The following is an 18,979-nucleotide window of genomic DNA, read 5'->3' as shown; positions in this document are numbered from 1 at the left end:
AACTTCTGCTCACTGACCTCCAGTCCCTAACCCCAATCCAGAACCACAGTTGTTTTCTGTGGCCTTCAAGCCTCCCTATCATGAAGGTGTGCTGGTCTTCCGGATCCTCTCTTGGCCTCCTAGTCTCACTGTCTGTTAAGAAGCAGGAGGCTTCCAACCACAGGGGGTCATCACAGAGCCTTGAGACAGAAACCCAGGGCCCAGTAGACCCAGCATAGGCCATGGAAGGTCCCTAGTGAAAGAACAGGCATGCTTTGGAGTTGGAAAGACTTGTGCTCAGGTTCTAGTACTGGCCATGGGACCCTGAGCCAAGTACAGTCATGTGCAGCTTAACATTTCATTCAATGAGGAATCATATATACAACAGTGGTCTGGTAAGATAATAATACTGTATTTTTACTGTATCTTTTCTATATTTAGATGCACATACTTACCATATGTTACAACTGCCTACAGTATTCAGTACAGTTACATGCTATACAGATTTGTAGCCTAGGAGCAATGGAGTATACCACAGAGCCTAGGTGTGTAGTATGCTGCACCATTTAGGTTTGTGTAAGTATACTCTATGAAGTTCACACAATGACAAAATCACCTAACAATGCATTTCTCAGAAGGTATCCCTGTCATTTAGCAATGCATAACCGTACTTAAATCTAAGACTCAGTTTATGTGTAAACTGGGCATAATCGTAGTACAATACTTACCTCATAGGGTTGTATGAACAAAATAAACTACACAAATCACTTAGCTTAGTTTGTGGCTCACAGTACACACTCAAAAAAACGTACCTGCTCTTACTGTTATTTTATCATTAACACTAAAACTAAAATCAAAGTAATTCTGATTTCATCCAGGGAAACACAACCACAAGGAACTCGGTTAGGATTAGGTTAGGTGAAGCAGACGATAGTCTCAGAACTATTTCCTTTCATTCCACTGAGGATAGCAAAAGGAACTAGAGTATGTGAGATTAGATAAGCAAAATATTTTCAACTACAAGGGAATTTAGGGTGACAGAGAGGCTCAAACACTTTCACTGGGAATTTTCAAGAGACCCCCTGCCTGCCTGAGGTGGGGGAAGGAGGATCACTCACATAGAGGCTACAGGTCCTCTTACAGACACTGTAACAGTGACCCTGGGAGAAACTTTCCCCATACCATATTATCCATTTCAAGGGCCCACCGCTCACCCTGGGGAGAGGCATCAGTGAAGATCAGGTCCTCCAGGCCCTGCTCGATGACTTTGATTACAAACTCTGGCCGCCCGTTGTTCTCACCAATAGAACAGCGATAGCAACAGCGACGATTGTTGGTGCGGAGGCTCCAATAGATGCGTGTGGCCTCGTAGCCCACGGGATAGAGGGCAGTGGCACTATGAAAGTCAGCCATCTGGTGAGGCAGCAGCTGTCCAATGGCGTGGAACACAAGGCCCCCCACACGGAACATGTGCAGCCGTTCTCCCCGCTGAATGATGCTGGCGATTTGCTTCACCTCGTCCCGCTCAATGTAGACCCGCCGGAAGACAGCAAAAGAGCTCAGCTCTTGCTCACAGGGCCCCTTGATCTTATGCATTGGACACAGCATGGTCTTGTCCTTGAAGAACATGCACTTGGCACGGATGGCACAAGCAAAATGGTAGACATTGGGGCAACGCATACGATTGCAGCTGCTGGTGGCACCAGTTCGCTGGCACAGGGAGCACTTGGTTAGCAGTCCTCGGTGCAGGGCAACCTCCACGTTCATTAGTGCCCCGCCCTGGGTCTCGTACACCTCCGTGGACCAAAGGGCACAGTTGAGGTGCACCCACAGGTCCAGGTCCAGGTTCAGCAGGCGGGCAGGCCCATCAGTGGCCCCGTCACCCTCCTCATGACAGAAACAGCAGCGACGCATGTCTCGAGGTACCTTGTCAGGTCGCAAGGCTGTGCCAAGCTGCTCCATAAACTCTGCCACTTCCCGCTCATCCTCCTGCCGCCCGCTGCCCTTCTGGATGGTCAGCAGCAGCCGCAGCCGCTTCCAGCGCACTCCTTTCCATTTCTTGAGGCGAGGAGGACGGGAATCTTCACCTTCTTCAGGGGGCCGGGCACGGGGCTTGGGTCGGGCTGATTCAGGGGATGAGGCCAGTGGCAGAGGTGAGGGGACGGGTGGCTCAGCCAAGGGTTCGGCGGGAAGTTCAACCAAGGGTTCAGTAGGGGGACTGGCAGGAGAAGGTGCCAAGGGGGAAGGGGGCGGGGAGGGTTCTTCAGGAGGTGGGGCCGAGAGCTGTCGCACATCCAGATTGGAGACATTGTAGGTATAGCTGTGCTGGGTGGGTGGCTCTGGGGCGGGGCTCTCCTGTAGGAGGGTGCCCTGTATCATTAGTGCCAGCTCCTCATCTAACTAGCTCCCTCCTTCCCCTCACCCATATCCCACCCTCACAAAAGGCCTCCACATTCTTTGCCCTAGGCAGCCCCTTTTTTCTTTTCTTTTCTTTCTTTTTTTTTTTTTTTTTGAGACGGAGTCTCGCTGTGTCGCCCAGGCTGGAGTGCAGTGGCCGGATCTCAGCTCACTGCAAGCTCCGTCTCCCGGGTTCACGCCATTCTCCTGCCTCAGCCTCCCGAGTAGCTGGGACTACAGGCGCCCGCCATCTCGCCCGGCTAGTTTTTTGTATTTTAGTAGAGACGGGGTTTCACTGGGTTAGCCAGGATGGTCTCGATCTCCTGACCTTGTGATCTGCCCGTCTCGGCCTCCCAAAGTGCTGGGATTACAGGCTTGAGCCACCGCGCCCGGCCTCTCTTTTTTTTTTTTTTGAGACAGAGTCTTGCTCTGTTGCCCAGGCTGGATCCAGAGGCACAATCTTGGCTCACTGCAACCTCTGCCTCCTGGGTTCAAGGGATTCTCATGCCTTAGCCTTTCGAGTAGCTGGAATTACAGGCATGCACCATCATGCCTGGCTACTTTTTTGTTTTTGTTTTTAGTAGAGATGAGGTTTCGCCATGTTGGCCAGGCTGGTCTCAAACTCCTGGCCTAAAGTGATTCACTCGCCTTGCCTCCCAAAGCACTGGGATTACAGACATGAGCCACCGTGCCTAGCCAGCAGCCCCTTTTTTCTAACACCCACCCCTTTTTCTCCCCTAGACCTACCTGTTTCAGGAGGCTCAAGATGTCTAGTTGGCTCTTGAGGGTATAACCAGGCAACACTGCATCAAACTGCTTCAGCCAATCAGGGCCAGTGTCTTGGCTCTTGCCTCCCAGACCCTTTTCCTTCCCACCTGCAGAAAGGAGTGGATCAGAGCGTCCCACCAGAATCACTTCCCTCAAGTCCCAAAAGGCTTCCCTGCCACACTCACCAGGACCCTCAGCTTCCCCCTTCTTAAGCTCAGTGCCTGCCCGGGCAGGGCCCTCTGGGAACAGCACCTCATAGGAGTTGGGGATCTTCATGCTTAGCAGCTCTGCCACTGCCACCATCACACCATTCAGGTTCTGCCAGGGCCGGGGAAGGGATGGGAGAAACATGTCAGCCAAGTGTCTGAGGTGAGTTCTACTATCAGCTGGGTGGGGACAAGGACACCTAGAACCCACTCCCCAGAGTAGGAGTTCTATCCTGTGTCACCCAGCTCTTTTCACACACTTCCCTCACAGCAGCTTTTCCTAAGCTGCTGTGAGCACTGATGGGAGCTCCACGAAAAGGGGACTACATCAACTACGTTTAGGAAATGATGCATGCTCTATCCGTGACTTGGAGGCTCATGATACACGTCAGCAAATTAAAAGGACCTGAGGACTCTACTTGTAGTAAAGAAACCCATACTGTCATTTTAACTGTGTTTTCCAACTTTCTTTGACCACAAAAGTCCGTTAATATTTTCAAAACAGCTGATAGAGTCCCACCAAACATGACTGGGGCAATGCTATCACGTAGTACCTGTGGCATTACACACACAGCTGCTCCTTAGTTGTTGACTTGTCTGTCTTTACTATGGGACTATGAGCCCCGTGAGGGCAGGAATCATGCTTCATATCCAAATTCCACAGACTCTAGCCCAGGCTTTCACATACAGTAGGTACTCAGTACATATTTTTAAACAACTACAATTTTTCTTATCCAGACAAATTCCAGGGACTGCCCTCTGATCAGGTTCCCCTCAGCCTCGAGGTACCCCTAGGACACACCTTGGCTGCAGCAGCAGAGACTGTGAGCATGACTGACACCTCACTTCCTTTGCCCTTTTCCCAAGTTGTGGCAGGCAGCTTTCCAGGGACCTCCAGGTCAAGAGCCCCATAAGGTTTGGTATCTGGGAAGACTGAATGAGAAAGAGGGATTTGTGTAACCCCTGGCCACCTCTCCCCTAGCTTCAGACAACCCAGGTGAACTGGGCCTGGTCCACATCCAGAGTAGCACATACCTGGGATGCTGGCCCGAGGAATGAGGGGGATGACAGGGGAGAGGGCCCGGTCCTCATGCTCCCACCGGCCTGAGCCCAGATGAGGGAAACGAGGGGCCTCCTCCCCCAAGATGCTCTCAGGGGATGAAGCTGGCACAATGCTGTCAGGAGAATCGCTATCCTCATCACTCTCCATCCTAGGGACCAAAAGTAGACATTTGTTGCTACAGCCCTGCAGACTCCCCCTCCTAAATCTAGAGATGAATAGATATCTTACTTGAAATCTGCCATTGGCCAAAGGAAATATGAGGCAACCTGTCCCCAACCCTTGTTCCTCATCCCCATTTCCGGCCCCACCCTTACCTGACATCCTCAGTCTGATTGTGAGGGGGTGTAGGCAAGGCGGCCAGCAGGTCTAGACTCTTCACCTCTGAAGTATCTGAGGGGTGGGTGGGGAGAAGAAAAGTCAGGTGAGGGTGGCCAGGGCTGATGGTACCTTCTCCCAATATTTTAGGCCTAATTAGCATGAGATCTCAGCTATAAGATTAACTGTCCTCCCACCTACCAGTTTGGGGCAGACAAGCTATATTTATTGAGTCTGTCCTGCACGCCAGGCACTGGCTTTATTTATTTATTTTTTTCATAGACATGGGGTCCTGTTATATTGCCCAAGCTGGTCTTGAACTCCTGGCCTCAAGCAATCCTCCCATCTTGGCCTCCGAAAGTGTTGGGATTACAGGCATAAGCTATCATGCCTGGTGGCAGTTGGCTTTAGATACACTCTTTGGAGTTTGTTTAGTCATTTAACAACTCCATTAGGTGAGTACTACAATAGCCATTTTACAGTGAGGAAACCGAGGCTCACACAAGTCAATCAAGTTACTTGGATACAGTAACACAGTTGAATGAATGCAGGAACCAGAATTCAAATCCAGATCAGTCTAGCTCCACACTCACTGAAGCTGGAATGTTCCTTCTATACAAAGCTTCGTAAAGATGCTCCCTGCCACCCACCTCCCGTATTGCGTTTGCTCTAGACTCCAAATGTCCATTCTGGTCCCCAAGAAATCAGTCCTGAAGGGGCCCTTCCTACCTCAAGTGCCCTGTTATGTAAACACACAGGATAGCAGGCAACCCACTCATTTCTAAACTGTACAGCACACTAACTGGCTTGGACTCCAGCTACCAAACCCCACCAGGGGTGGTATCTGCTCTTGACTTACCCCTCAGTGCCCCTTCAGTATCGCGGGCAGAGGCAGCATCCTTGGGGTGCTCCCCCAGCTCTTCAGATGGAGTGACACCATTCACCATCTTCTGCTGCACCGATGGGGGTGGGGTGGGGGGCAGCGACGAGGGTGGTGTCGGCGGGTTACTCAGGTTATTCTGGGGGGTGGGGGGTGGGGTGTTGTGTGCAAGATGGCATAGGGAGACTGGTATAATCTCCTGGCCCCACTCTACGTCAGCAGTTCCCTCAAGTTTTCCATTCCCACCCTCACCTTCCCAAGAACTTCACTATTTCCAAAAAATATTGCCATTTTTCTGACCTTGGTAAGCAGCTGGGAATAGTAGTCAGGGCCAGTGGGCAGCGCCCCACTTCCAAAGGCCCCCCTCAGCTGGCTCTGCCCATTGACTGGGCAGCCACTGCCAAAGGGGGCGAAGAGGCTAAAATTGGCGGTGATAGCAGGCTCCGTTAGGGGAAGCAGGGACAGCTCCTATGAGGGGCAAGATGACAAAGTTGAAAACCTGCAGCATTTGCATTGCTGTCTTGCACAGCTGGGGGACAGGGTGCCCCCTATCCTGGGATGGGACCAGGGGACTGGCTCCTGGGGGTCACCTGTTTCAGCTGTTTCAGCAAGGCCTCGCTGGCCCTGACCCCGTCCTCCTTCCGCAGCTTCTTTCGGGAGCTCACCAACCTGTCGCTTGCCTTCTGTACCCGCTTGGGTTTCGGTGTCAAAGGCTTCCTTGCTGCTGCATCCTAAGCCAAATAAGCCCAGTGAAGGCTGCTACCCTCCTCCTCAGAGCCTCATCTCTTCTGTCTGACCCAGGTTCACTCATTCTGCCCCCCCGCTGACCCTAGGCCCCACTCTACCTGCTCTACTCTAGCCAGAGTACTCACCTCCTTATTGCTGGGGGTACCCTGTAGTTTCTGCTCCAGCCCAGCCAGCTTGCTGTCAATGTGCCCGTTGATCTCAGCTCGCAGCCCCTCGGACCCCCGCCCAGTGCTGAGTTGCACATTCTTTGCCCGGAGTAGCTTCTGCAAGAGCAGATGCCCAGCTTCTGAGCGAGGGCCTGCCAGCAGGAGGTGGTTGCTGGTTCCTGGTGCCCCTATTGGCTCCCCATTGGCCTCCCTCTTCACTGACTGGGCTCCCAGGGCACATGGCTCTTCCCGAGGTTCCTGCTTGATGCTGAGTTGGGGTGCCTCAGGCACCACCTGTCCATTCACCTGGTCCAGATGCCCAGGTACCAGGCTGCTCTGCTCTGGCTTCTGGGTTTCTGCTAGGTTGTCTGGGGGATCCCAAGGTCCCATACCCTTGCCAAACAAGGTATCTGCAAGCTGGGCAGCAGCAGGTGAGACCCTCCCAGGAGGCAGCTCCAACGTTGGCCCCTGGGGCTTAGGGGTCCCTGGATGGGCGGGAGGGAGCTGGGCCTCAGTGGGAAGCTGGGAGCTGGGGGAAGGTAATTGTGAAGGTCTCTTTGGCTCTTGAGGGCTGGATGGTGGAGGTGTGGGATGGACAGGGCCAAGGACTGGTCCTGTAGATAAGGCTCCTGGTGGGGCAGGGAGCCGAGGTGGGCCCTGAGGTCGAGGCCCTGCCCCTAGCTCCTGGAGGGGGCCTGTCTGTGATCCAGGGAAGCCCCCAAGTTGAGGTTGGCAGCCCAGGAGGCCCTGGAGGGGAGAGGTCTGGGTCCCAGGCTCCTGGTAGGGTGGGGTCTGGCGTACTGCCTGACTCTGCTGCAGCTGCCGCTGCATGAGGAGTGCCTGTAGCTGCTGCTGCTGCTGAGGACTTAAGTGTCGCAGCTGTGGGTTTTTGGCCAGGACTCCTTGGAGCTGTGCTCGAAGCTGACCCACCGTAGGCATGATTCCAACCCCAGGCAGACCCTGCCCAGACTGGAGGACAGGTCCTGGTTTGGGAGGTTGTGGCCCTGTATTATTTTGCATGGGCCGCTCTAGCATGGGCTGTTGGGGGCCCAGAAGGTTCTGGGTCATGGGCCCAGGCTGCTCCCCTAAGGAAACAGAGGGCTGAGCAAGCAGGTGGGGCATAGATGAAGCCTCAGAAGATGATCCACTGCCTAGCTGCCCATGGCTTCCTCCACTTGCTGTGTGGAGCAGGCTAACTTGCTGCTGCTGTTGTCCTGGAAGCCTCAGAGGTGGCTGCAGCTGCAGAGAGCTGGACTGAGGCTGGGGCTGGGGTTGGACAAGCAGAAGTTGTGAGTCCCCAGAGAGTGAGGGCTTTACCTCTCCTGGTTCAGTGGCCATTGACTCAGGGGTAGTTCCTATTGCTAACGACCCTCCCTGATGTGTAGAGGGCCCCTCAGTGACCTCTGAAGAAACAGCCGGGTCTACGGTGTTTTGTTCCTTGCCCGTCAGGAGGAGGGTTGGGCCCAGGGCTCCAGGGCTAGAAAAGTGTTGAAGAGGCTTTGCTGGCATGCCAGGGCCAAGTGCCACCTGCTGCTGCTGTTGTTGCTGAGGAGACAGTAAAGTTCGACTCTGGTTTAAAAGGCCCATCTGCTGCTGCTGCTGCTGCTGTTGTTGCTGTTGCAGCTGCTGCTGTTGCTGTTGTAGCTGCTGTTGCTGCTGTTGAAGCTGCTGCTGCTGTTGCTGTTGTTGCTGTTGAAGCTGCTGCTGTTGTTGCTGCTGTTGTTGAAGCTGCTGCTGCTGTTGAAGCTGCTGCTGCTGAAGTTGCTGCTGCTGCTGCTGCTGCTGCTGCTGCTGAAGTTGCTGTTGCTGTTGCAGCTGCTGCTGCTGCTGAAGCTGCTGTAAAGAGCCCATGGGCTGAGTGCTCAGTTTAGGCTGCCCACTGTGTGACATCAGACTCTGCTGAAGATGGGACAGCCCTGCCATGGACCCTTGCTGTTGGTGCTGTTGTTGCTGCTGCTGCTGCTGCTGCTGGGCTGTGACCAGCCTGTGTCCCATAAGGCCCTGACCCTGCTGTGCCAGCTGGGGGGAACTGAGCACCCGGGACTGGGTCATAAGCACCTGTCTGTGAGGGCCCTGGGGGCCCAAAGCTCCAGGGTGCTGCTGCTGCAACACAGCCACCTGGGCAGGGCCCAGCATGCTCTGGGGCCCCTGGGGTGGTTGAGGGGACAGCTGCTGGACCAGGAGGCCTTGGTGGCTGCTGGGAGGCAGAAGTCCCTGGGGCTTGGGACCCAGAGCTTGGTTTGTCTGTACTCCAGGACCCTGCTGCTGTTGCTGCTGGATTGCTACCTGTCCTAGAAGGTGCTGCTGCTGTTGCTGCTGCTGCTGCAATTTCTGGGCCAGTTGCATGCGTTGCTGCTGCAGCTGCAGCTGCCTTTCCTGTAAAAGTCTTGAATCAGGTCCAAGGCTTCGAAGAGCAAGGTTGCCAGGGAAGAAGCCCCCTGAGGGGCCAGCCAGGGATCCAGCCCCACCAGAATGTTGCTGTTGTTGCTGTTGGGCCAGAGCTGTGTTAAGGAAGGGGCCACCAGGCTGTCCAGGTAGTGCCATACCCCCAGGGGGCAGGCGAAGACCTCCAGCTTGCCCACCCGGAGGCCCCTGTGGTGGCTGCAACCCATGGCCAGGGAGCAGCTGACCAGGGAGCTTGGTGAGCAGCCGGGGACTCTGGGAAGGGCTAAGAGCCAGCACAGCTGAGTGTTGTTGCTGTTGCTGCTGCTGCTGCTGCTGTTGTTGCTGCTGCTGCTGCTTGTTCCGATATTCCGCCATGAGATTTGTGTGCTCCTTCTGCTGTTTCCGGACCTAACGTGGGAGGTCGGAGAGGTCAGGCTGGGGCATGCTCCCCCCATGCCATCCCTCTTCCCTGCCTCTGGGTGCTAGGCTGAAGTTTGCTTTCCCCCACCTGATCCAGCTGTTTCTGGATCTTGCTCTGCTGCTCTGTAACCAGCTTGAGCTTCTCAGCATCAGCTTCTGGGAACTCACGGCCAGCTTTTTTGGCAGTGCGCTGCTTGGCACACAGAGCCTTCCGGGACTTGCGGTGTACACCAATCTGCTCCTCTAGCACCTTCAGCTGCATCTGTAGGAGCTGCTGGGTATGGAACAGCCACTCCTCATACTGCCGCTGGTCAGCTTCATCTGGGAAAAGAAGCTGGGTGTCAGGACCTGCAAAATGGTAATCCCAATCCCTCTTCCTCTGTATGTCCCAAACCACTTCCCTGCACCTTCCTCCCATGCCCCATACTCACTGATCACTCCCTGAGCAAAAGTGGGCGGGTTGGGACGAGGTTGGGAGGGATCACCAGCACTCCGCTCCTGCAATGAGAGAGACTGCTAAAGGGTCATTGTTCCCTGCCAGGCCCTAAGAAGGGTGCCCCAATGGCATAAGACACAAGTTCCTACTCCCACCTGACCACTTACCTGGCCACTCCCAGGTGCCACATGGTTCTGCAGATCACTGCCGGGTCCCCCCGAGAGCCTCTGGGCTAGCAGAGACACCTGCTGTCTGGAGTCCACCAAAGCACAGAGGATAAGTGTTGGCAATAAGAAAGTTGGAAGGCAAAGAAACATGGGACAAGTAGGGAGGGGGGGCCAAGAAGGGGTGTGACTGGGAAAGAAAAGGGCCAAACCCATTCCAGCCCTGAGTCTTACCTGTTCATACCAGGTGCCACCCCAATGCTGCCCTGAGCCATCACTTTCTTGATGCCTTTCAAAGCCACCATCTTGGCCTTTGCAATAGGATCAATGATATCTTCTGCAGCAAATTTGTCCAGGTCTGGAGAGGGGAGAACCAAATGAGCTGGGCTATGGGGCCAATGCTTCACTGAATATCTGCGATTCCTTTCAACATCCTGACCTCAACCACACCAGGCAGAACAATGGCATGGCAAGGCAGAAAGACCACTGAATTAGGAGCCAGTCCGCCTGGGTGAATCAGCTCTGTTATTCACAGGACATGTGATCCTGTTTTTACTCGCACCGTGCTAGAAAAAGTGGCTCCGTAAATATTTGTTGAGTCAACCTGCATTATTTCACCTCAGTTTACCCTTTTATTTGATACAGATGATGATCCCTACTCCGTCTACCTCAGAGGTGTTAAGAGGATCAAACGTGACAAGAATTTAAGTACACTTTATGACTTGGAAAGCATTCTTCAAATGCAATGTTCTTAGTGCAACTAGCACAGCCCAAGAACCCAAGATGCTGGCACTGTTGCAAAGCCCTAGATTCCAGAGCTGTTCTGGGTACCACATGCATCACCTGTAGTCCACTCTCCTGTCTGTCTAGAATGCTGGGCAAGAAAGAAGAAACAACCAACTACCAAAAAGTTAATTAAATCTTCCTAAAATCCCACACTTTGTATATTTCTCCACTGCTCAGAAAACTTAACTGAGCGCCCACTTTTTCTCCTTTTTTTTTTTTTTTTTTTTTTTAAGATAGAGCCTTGCTCTTGTCACCCAGGCTGGAGTGCAATGGTGCAGTTTCGGCTCACTGCAACCTCTACCTCCTGGGTTCAAGCGATTCTCCTGCCTCAGCCTCCCGAGTAACTGTGATTACAGACACCCACCACCAAGCCCAGCTAAGTTTTGTATTTTTAGTAGAAACGATGTTTCACCATGTTGCCCAGGCTGGTCTGGAACTCCTGACCTCAGGTGATCCACCCACCTCAGCCTCCCAAAGTGCTGGGATTAAAGGTGTGAGCCACAGCACCTGGCCAGAGCTCCCACTTTCTTAAGGACTAACCAAACTCCCTCTCCTGGAATTCTGAGGCAGTAAATAGTTAAGAGGAGTACCAACCAGACTTCAGATCTAGCTCTGCTAGCTGCTGTGTAATCTTGGACAAGTTACTTAACCTCCACTTCTGTTTCCTCTTCTGTAATCAAAGATAATAACAATACCTATTTAATGAGTCTGCTGTAATGATTAAATTGGACAAAAAGTGTGAAGTGCTCAGTAAACTGCTTGGCTAATAGTAATTACTCAATAAATGCTATTATAATTTGAGGTCTTTTTCAATCTGGCCCCCATATTACCTCACCAAAATTATGTCACTTACTTCACTCTAAACAGTTTACTCCAGCCTAACTAATTCACTCACTGTTCTTGAAACATCCCATAGGTTTTCCCGCCATTACAGCCTCAATGAACTTTTTCACCTATCTCACTTTTTTTTTTTTTTTTTTTTTTAAAGACAGAGTCTCGCTCTGTTGCCCAGGCTGGGGTGCAATGGCGCGATCTCAGCTAACTGCAACCTCCACCTCCTGGGTTCAAGCAATTCTCCTGTCTCAGCCTCTCGAGTAGCTGGAACTACAGGCATGCACCACCACACCCAGCTAATTTTTATTTATTTATTTATTTATTTTTGAGATGGAGTTTCGCTCTTGTTGCCCAGGCTGGAGTGCAATGAGGCGATCTTGGCTCACCAAAACCTCTGCCTCCTGGGGTCAAGCAATTCTCCTGCCTCAGCCTCCCAAGTAGTTGGGATTACAGGGATGCACCACCACGCCTGGCTCACACCCAGCTGATTTTTGTATTTTTAGTAGAGATAGGGTTTCATGATCTTGGCCAGGCTGGTCTTGAATTCCTGATCTTAAGTGATCCACCTGCCTTGGCCTCCCAAAGTGCTGGGATTACAGGCATGAGCCATCAGGCCCAACCTCAACTGCTTTTTTTTGCACCACCACTGCTTTTTTTTGCACCACCACTCTTCAAGTCCTAAGCTTTCAACTTCACTACAGCCACAAAGGCTCTGCTACTTAGGCTTCATTCATACATTCATTCCATTTATTCAAACATCTGCCATATGCCTACTATATGCCAGAACTGTTCTCTCTTCTTAAAAGCTACAGTGTTTCTGCCTCTACCACTAGTATAATATTTAGCCAAAGTTCCTTGTGTCCCATCTTAAGTGGGGATTATTTGAGGTCTCTAGCCTCAGTGCCCATTTAGTGATAACAATGATCACCCTGAGTAACTTGGCTATGTTACTAACCGAGGTTACCTGTATCTGGGAAGAAGCTGTTTGCCAGCTGCTGCTGCATTGCCAGTTGCTGTGGCTTCAAGCACATGGAAGGTGGCATGGTGCCCATGGGCTTCTGTGATAGCACTGGCTGTGAACTCTGCTGGGGTACCAAGCCTGCCTGCCCCCCATGCTGCCCACTTAGCATATGCCCTTGATTAGACACCATAGCCATGGATGGAGCCAGGCGCTGCTGGAGGGCATGAGTTGGTGGCTGGGTGGGCATCAGTGGTTGGGGCAAGCCTGGCTGTCGGGCCCCTCCAAGACCCAGGGAAAGCTGCTGCTGGGACCCAGCCAAACTGGGAGAAGAACCCTCATGTGGCAAAGACATGGCCTGGGCAGGGCCTGGTGCAGACAGTAGGGAATGCTGCTGCTGCTGCTGCTGTTGCTGCTGTTGTTGTGCAGGCTGCAACTGTGCTGAAAGCTGCTGCTTCTTCTGCAGCTCCTTCTTCTCATGCTCCAACAGGTCCTCAATGAGCAGGGGTAACTCGCTGGCTACCAGTGAGCTCTCCATCTTGTCTAGCTCATCCCCAGATGCTACAGGTCCACCAGGCAAGGTCAAAGCTCCACTCTCGAGCTCAAACTTTTCTAGCAGGGAGGATCCTCCTGGACCACTCAGTGGGCTGGGGGTCAGCAGGTTAGCTGGTGGTCCTCCTGTGGCCCCAAAGGAGCCCTTCTCAGCTGTGTGCCCACTGCTAGAAAATGGCCCTGTGCCCATCCGGGTATCCCGGCTGCCCATCACGCTCTGTCCTGGCTTTAGCCCCAGGCCAAGGGAATTGGCAGCAGGTGCGGGCTCTACCTTGGGGGTAGTAATGGTGAACTGGCAAGGGGAAGGGTGGCGTCCACCCTCCTCCACCTTGGGCTTCACCTCAGGGAGCACAGATGCCAGGCGGGGCTCAGAGGCATCAGCAGCAGGAGGAGGGCGCTCCTCAGGGCCCAAGGGTCCTGGCTCCACCCCACGCAGCAGGGCCTCCCGTTCAGCCTTCTCATTAGCTGATTCTACCAGCCTCAGGTGCTCATTGAAGATGTCCTTCTTGTCCCCAGTGTCCAGCTCAGGATCAGTATATGCCAGCAGGTCAAACTCATCTCCATTGAGCAGGTCATCCAAGTGGGGGTCATTCGTCTCCAGGTTTTCTAAGGTGCCCAGTTCATCATCACCCTTGGCCACATCCACACCCAGACCCAGGTGAGCAAGCTCTTCATCATCCTCTAGGGCTTTGTGGGCATCAAAATCATCATCCAGCTCAGGATCCTCACAGGGCAGCTTCCCAGCTTCCAGGGCCAGAGGAGTGGGGCGGCCAAGCTCAGTGCTCGAGGCAGGTCGGCTGACCAGCTCCAAGCCAGTTGGCAGGGTAGGACCCTTGGTGTGGGGTGTTGGATGTAGACTGTTGTTCAATTCAGGAGCCGGTGGGGCTGAGGGTTTCTGTGGGGGAAGACCTGATACCGCCAGGCCCCGAAGCCCTTCAGGAGCCAGTCGGTGGGGGTCCTCACTTACAGGGTAAAAACGGGGTCTCTGAGGTGGGCCCTGACCAGGAAATGGAGTGCCCCCAGGTCCCAGTCCTTTCTGTACATTGTGCCGCAGCTCAATGAACTGGGCAGGACCAGCTGGACCAGGCACTGGTTCACCAGGGCCTGGCAGACGGGTGGGAATTCCCGCCAATGGGGAACCTAGAGTTTGGCGGCCAAGTTCAGGTACAGGAGTTGACGGAAAGCGAGCTGACATGGCAAATCGCATGGAGGTTGCTGCTGTTGCCTGTTGCTGCTGCCACAGTTGTTGCTGTTGCTGCTGTAAGGGCAGGGACCCAGGATAGGGTGCTCGCTGATAGAAAGCTTGGGAGCCTCCTACCAGTTGCCTGGAAGAATATACAGTAGTCAATAAGATGAAATCAGATGAAAAGGAGCAAGAGCATGGGCTTACGGCAGTGAGGAAGGACAGAATTAATGCAGTGAGGAAGAAAAGGAATGAGGAAGAAGAGAAAGTGATACTGGAAAAGGATTAGTGCTACAGGAAAATCACAAGAGCGTGCAACAGTGATAAAATTCATACCCCTTGGTTTACCCCCAGGGAACCTCCTGGAGCCTCACCGGCTGTTGACATCCATAGACGAAGGCGTGGCTGGTGGAGGTGGCCGGGAGAGTCGGTCATCGCCAGGGAAGGACCCTTGCCCCAGGATGGGGCCACTCAGCTTGCCTGGGGGCAGCCCCACAAGGTTGCTCTTGTCCTAGAAGAGACAAGGTAGATGAAGGTGGGGCAACCTTCAGTATCCTGGCCCCACTATCCCTTGTCACTCTACCTACCTGAGTCCCAGCAAAGGCGGTCTGGCCTCGACTCAGCTGCTCAAAGGCAGGGCTGCTGGGCTCAGCACCCCAGCTGCCTGGAGGCCCCACTGCTCCTGCAGCTGCTGCAGCTGTTTCCTTCTCTTGCCGCAGGGTGTTGCGCTGGATCTGCTGCCGAATCAGCAGCTCTCGTAGTCGCTGGCGCTGTGCAAAAAAAAAAAAAAAAGAAGAGGAATAAGCCCATTCTACTCTAATCATGGGGCTGACCCAGAGACAGCAGTGATATGTGGGGCTTAGCTCCAGGGTGTCAACTTACTTGTCGTTGCTTCTCCAGCTCTGTTTGGCTAAGGCCGGACATGCCTGGGTCCTGGGTACCTGGGAGTTCAGGTGTCGCCAAAGAGCTACCCATTCCAGCCCCTGGGTCTTCTCGCTTTTCGACAGGAGAGGTGATGCCTGATCGCTGTGAGGCTCCATGGGACAGGTAGGGGAGGGATCCGTCGGGTGCAGGTGGTGGCAGAACTGACGGGGGGCGTAGCGGGGACAGCCCATAGCTCTCCCCTGTGGACCCGCTGCTGGGCCCCAGGGGGCTGCCCGATGGGTGGAAGTTCCCTGTGGCTACTGCGTAGTTTGTGCTTTGAGGCTTGCCCAAGGTGGGGCCGGGCCCAAAATGGCTGTTGATCCCATGGGGTGGCGGGAGACCAGGCTGAGGGACAGGGGGCTTTAGGGAAGGCTCCCCTACCGCCTGAGGGAAAGTGAAACGCATGGGAGAGGGGGTGCCCACAAATGCTCCCGTCCCAGGGGACCGGACAAAATTGGGGGGCTGCCCACTTGGGACCTTGGTATGGAGCTCACCTGCCGGCCCCGAGGGCAGGGCTGCTGGGAAACCCCCAGCCCCCAGTGAAGTGTGGGCTAGAGACCCAGCCTTAAAGGCAACTTCAGGGGGCTGGGGTCGGGGTGGCTTATGCAATGGGGCAAATGGGTCACGGGACTGAGGGCGTGAGGGTGGGCGAGAATAAGGGTCAGGGGACTGGAAGCGAGGGGTAACGGGGGATGGGCAAAAAGCTTCAGCAGACAGAGGACGGGGTGTCAGTGGAGACTGGGAGCTGGACTGGGACTGAGGACTGGCAGGCACTCGGGAGAAAGGGTCGGAAGGCAGTGAGCGAGGGGGCAGAGCACAGCAGCTCTCAGGGGGCGGAGGCTGGGGCCGAGGAGTCAATGGGGGCTGAGCATAGGGGTCAGGGTAGGAGCCAGTGCGAAAGATGTCCGGGTGACCTGGAGGAGAAGGGGCCAAAGCCTGGGCAGGGGGTGGCTCCTGGGGCCTTAGACCCAAGCCTGGGCTCTGGGGCTCTACCTGAGATGCCCGAGGGGTCAGGGGGGCTTTGAAGACATCAGGTGTCTTTAACTCCAGGCCACCCAGGTGGGGGCCTGAGGAGGGTGAGTCAACAAAGCCCAGGTTTGGGGGCCCATAGCTAGGAGAGGATGCCCCAAGCTCTTCCTTCTTCACCTCTAGGGCCTTCCGGGACTCCCCAAAAGGTGGGGGCGAGAGCAGGGGCTCGGAAGCCTTGCCTCCCCCTACCCCAGGGCTCTCAGGCACAGCCAAGTTATCCAGCGAGGGGCAGCGGGGTTTGAGGAATGGGTCAGGTGTGGAGGGCTGGTGTCGGGGGGTGCCAGGTGGGGTAGTGTGGAATTCCCCTGGCTGGCCACTCCCAGGACGAGATGAGGCGCCCAGCATCGGGGGCTGTGCAGGGGCCCCCGTCGGACTAGGATATGGGGGATAGGTGGGTGGTGCTGTGGGGAAGCGGGGCTCCAGGGGATAGGCGGGGGTCAGTCCAAAGGGGTCCTGTGAAGGCACTTGGGCGGGCACCTGGGGTGGGAGCTTGAGAAAGAGCTCACCAGGCGAGTCAGGGCCGGGCACCGAGCCCGCCGGCGGCTTCAGGAACCCGTCCGCAGAGGTAGACAAGCCGGCGGGGGTAGCGGGGCTGCCAATGAAAATGGTGGGGGCAGCAGCCGGGGGCGGGCTGCCCAGTGCCCCTGGCTGGGGGGGAATGCGGAGATGTAGGGCTGGTCGGTCAGTCTTACGGGCTATGTCGCCCACCTTGGTCTGCTTGTTGATCTGGCTCTCAGCCTGCTACAGGGGGAGACCAGGCACAGGGCAGTCAGGCTGCTGCAGGCAGGCCCCATGGCCCTCCACCCTCAAGAGAAGCCACCCACTAGAGGACTGCTACATCCCAGCCCAGCCCCACTCACCTTCTGCACCTTGTTGATGCGGTGAGCTGCCCGATTATCTTTGGCCTTTTGCTGAGGGATACAGGACACAGCCTTAGGGCCTAGTGCTTGGTCTCATGCCCCGCCCCCCATACTGTACAGTGTTTTCACACTCCCTACCCAGAAGCTGATCCCTTCGGGCCCAGCTGCTTTAGGAGTGGGGAGTGGAAAGAACTGAGGTAAATTACCCAAAGATCCCCTCCTCTCTCTCAGTTCTCATGCTAACCCATGCTCCTTTCTGTCTCACCAGGTAGGGGGCTTTGTCAGCTGCCGGAACCTTTCTCCAGAGCTTCATAATTTGTTTGCAACGGCTTGACCAGTCTGGAGGGCAGAGGGAGTGAGTCAGAGGAGACTTGGCAGGCAACCCCTCCACCTGCCATGTTGCCAGGCTGTCTCCTTTGCCCTCGTCCCACAGGTACCTGGGTAATCTTGCTTGAGATTAGGAAAATTAATGTTGGCATAGAGCACGGGTGAGATGGTGGACAGCTGGCCCAACTCCTCATCCTTCTCCCAGCGCTGAAGACTCCGCTGGTTATAGGAGAGTCCGTCGCCCTCACCCTCCGTGGTGGGGGTTGTGGGGGTGGAGGGCGTGGTGCCACCTGAGCCTGTCCAGGGGCTGTCGGGCTCACCGGGTTCCGGGCTAAAGAAGCCCCCGCGCTCCCTGGGGCGCAGGGGCAGAGAGTCACAGGGCGCAGGGATGCCAAGTCCCACCCCAGACAAACTGCCCAGAGCCTCAGGCCACTGCCCTGCCCCAAAAGAGGAGGGCCACTCACAAGGGAATGGGGAGGAACAGGGGAAGTGCTGCAGCAGTCCGAAGGAGGCGAGGCATGAACTCAGATGGAGGGAAAGGACAACGGGGACTGCCCATGAAGTTTACACAGAGACACCAACCTAGAATCCAGGAACGGGGACTGGCAGAGGCCTGGGTAGGAGTCCATTGGGCTGCTGGAGGGCAGATTGCCCAAAGGGAGTCCACCTACAAGACGAACAGGATCAGAGAAAAGAGAGCGACTGGCCCATCCTGGAGGCAAGCTTGGTTATGTCAGTCTTCAGACCACTCCCACCCGTATCACCTTGAAGAAAGGGTCTCTGCAGTGGCGTACGGCTGCCTTCTAGGCCAGGGGTTCCGCAACCCAGATGCTGCTCTCGTTCAGAGCCCAGAACATCCTTGAAGAGCTGCTGCAGGTCCTTGGATTCCATCTTGGGCAGTTCTGTAGGGGAATGAAGGATACTGCTGAGGAAGACTGGGAAGTTCAGGTGACACAACAGGTCTACAAATGATCATGGCCAAGGAAGGTGCCCAGGACTCTCCACCAGAGAAGCTGTACAGATCATAGTCCCACAGATAGGACCTCCTCCTTCTCCCACAGAAAACCCTTATACACAAACAGGTGTGGGTCACAGCCTCACCTTCTGTGGAAATCCTGTCTAAGTCAGAGCTAAGCATCCCTTCACCCGGGGTGCCCGGCTTCTCAGGGTCACTGGGCACTGGAGATGCCTTCACGCCACCATCCTCAGGTCCTATAAATGCCAGGAGAAACCCATGGGTCAAGGCCAGTATGGGTCATGGCCACTCTGAACCACAGAGGGTCATGGGACAGCTTCCAGCCTCCAACCCGACAATGCTCAGGGGCACGGCAGAGGGACAGAGGCAAGGCCAAGACAGGACACAGTCCCCCCGGCAGCTCTCACCTGGTGTATCAGCTTTGCTCTCGAGGCCACGGGATTCTTCATCTGCAATATCTGGACCATCATCTCCTATGAGCAAGAGTCCCCACTCCAATCAGAGATGTCCTACATCTGATGCCCGGAGCAGGTCTCCAGTCCCATAGCCCTACAGGCCAGGACCCTTGACCCCACCCTTGACTCTTGGAGGCCAGTCCATTTCCCATCAAATAACCTGCCAGCTCCTAAGCCAGAAGGAAGTCG

The 18,979-nt window shown here is 54.9% G+C and overlaps 1 protein-coding gene across 1 annotated transcript in view; it reads right to left on the bottom strand.

The window, feature by feature from the left end:
* Nucleotides 1–18,979, bottom strand: part of KMT2D (lysine (K)-specific methyltransferase 2D) — a 36,993-nt gene that overhangs the window by 5,971 nt on the left and 12,043 nt on the right. The window contains exons 24-48 of the mRNA XM_011936212.1: nt 18,743–18,808; nt 18,461–18,571; nt 18,124–18,261; nt 17,942–18,026; nt 17,470–17,711; nt 17,298–17,371; nt 17,033–17,083; nt 15,102–16,913; nt 14,807–14,989; nt 14,594–14,730; nt 12,491–14,361; nt 10,141–10,264; nt 9,910–9,994; nt 9,738–9,804; nt 9,395–9,627; nt 6,481–9,294; nt 6,199–6,339; nt 5,909–6,076; nt 5,588–5,747; nt 4,728–4,803; nt 4,386–4,561; nt 4,153–4,283; nt 3,330–3,462; nt 3,124–3,251; nt 1,194–2,334 (exon numbers count right to left, since the gene is read on the bottom strand). Coding sequence (XP_011791602.1) covers nt 1,194–2,334; nt 3,124–3,251; nt 3,330–3,462; nt 4,153–4,283; nt 4,386–4,561; nt 4,728–4,803; nt 5,588–5,747; nt 5,909–6,076; nt 6,199–6,339; nt 6,481–9,294; nt 9,395–9,627; nt 9,738–9,804; nt 9,910–9,994; nt 10,141–10,264; nt 12,491–14,361; nt 14,594–14,730; nt 14,807–14,989; nt 15,102–16,913; nt 17,033–17,083; nt 17,298–17,371; nt 17,470–17,711; nt 17,942–18,026; nt 18,124–18,261; nt 18,461–18,571; nt 18,743–18,808 — 10,347 coding nt within the window. The remainder of the gene's footprint in view (nt 1–1,193; nt 2,335–3,123; nt 3,252–3,329; nt 3,463–4,152; nt 4,284–4,385; nt 4,562–4,727; nt 4,804–5,587; nt 5,748–5,908; nt 6,077–6,198; nt 6,340–6,480; nt 9,295–9,394; nt 9,628–9,737; nt 9,805–9,909; nt 9,995–10,140; nt 10,265–12,490; nt 14,362–14,593; nt 14,731–14,806; nt 14,990–15,101; nt 16,914–17,032; nt 17,084–17,297; nt 17,372–17,469; nt 17,712–17,941; nt 18,027–18,123; nt 18,262–18,460; nt 18,572–18,742; nt 18,809–18,979) is intronic.

The sequence above is a fragment of the Colobus angolensis genome, unplaced genomic scaffold, assembly GCF_000951035.1.
Source record: "Colobus angolensis palliatus isolate OR3802 unplaced genomic scaffold, Cang.pa_1.0 Scaffold151, whole genome shotgun sequence".
Lineage (NCBI taxonomy): Eukaryota > Metazoa > Chordata > Mammalia > Primates > Cercopithecidae > Colobus > Colobus angolensis.
Note: the sequence above shows the minus strand (reverse complement) of the source record. Positions and strands in the feature narration are given on the sequence as shown.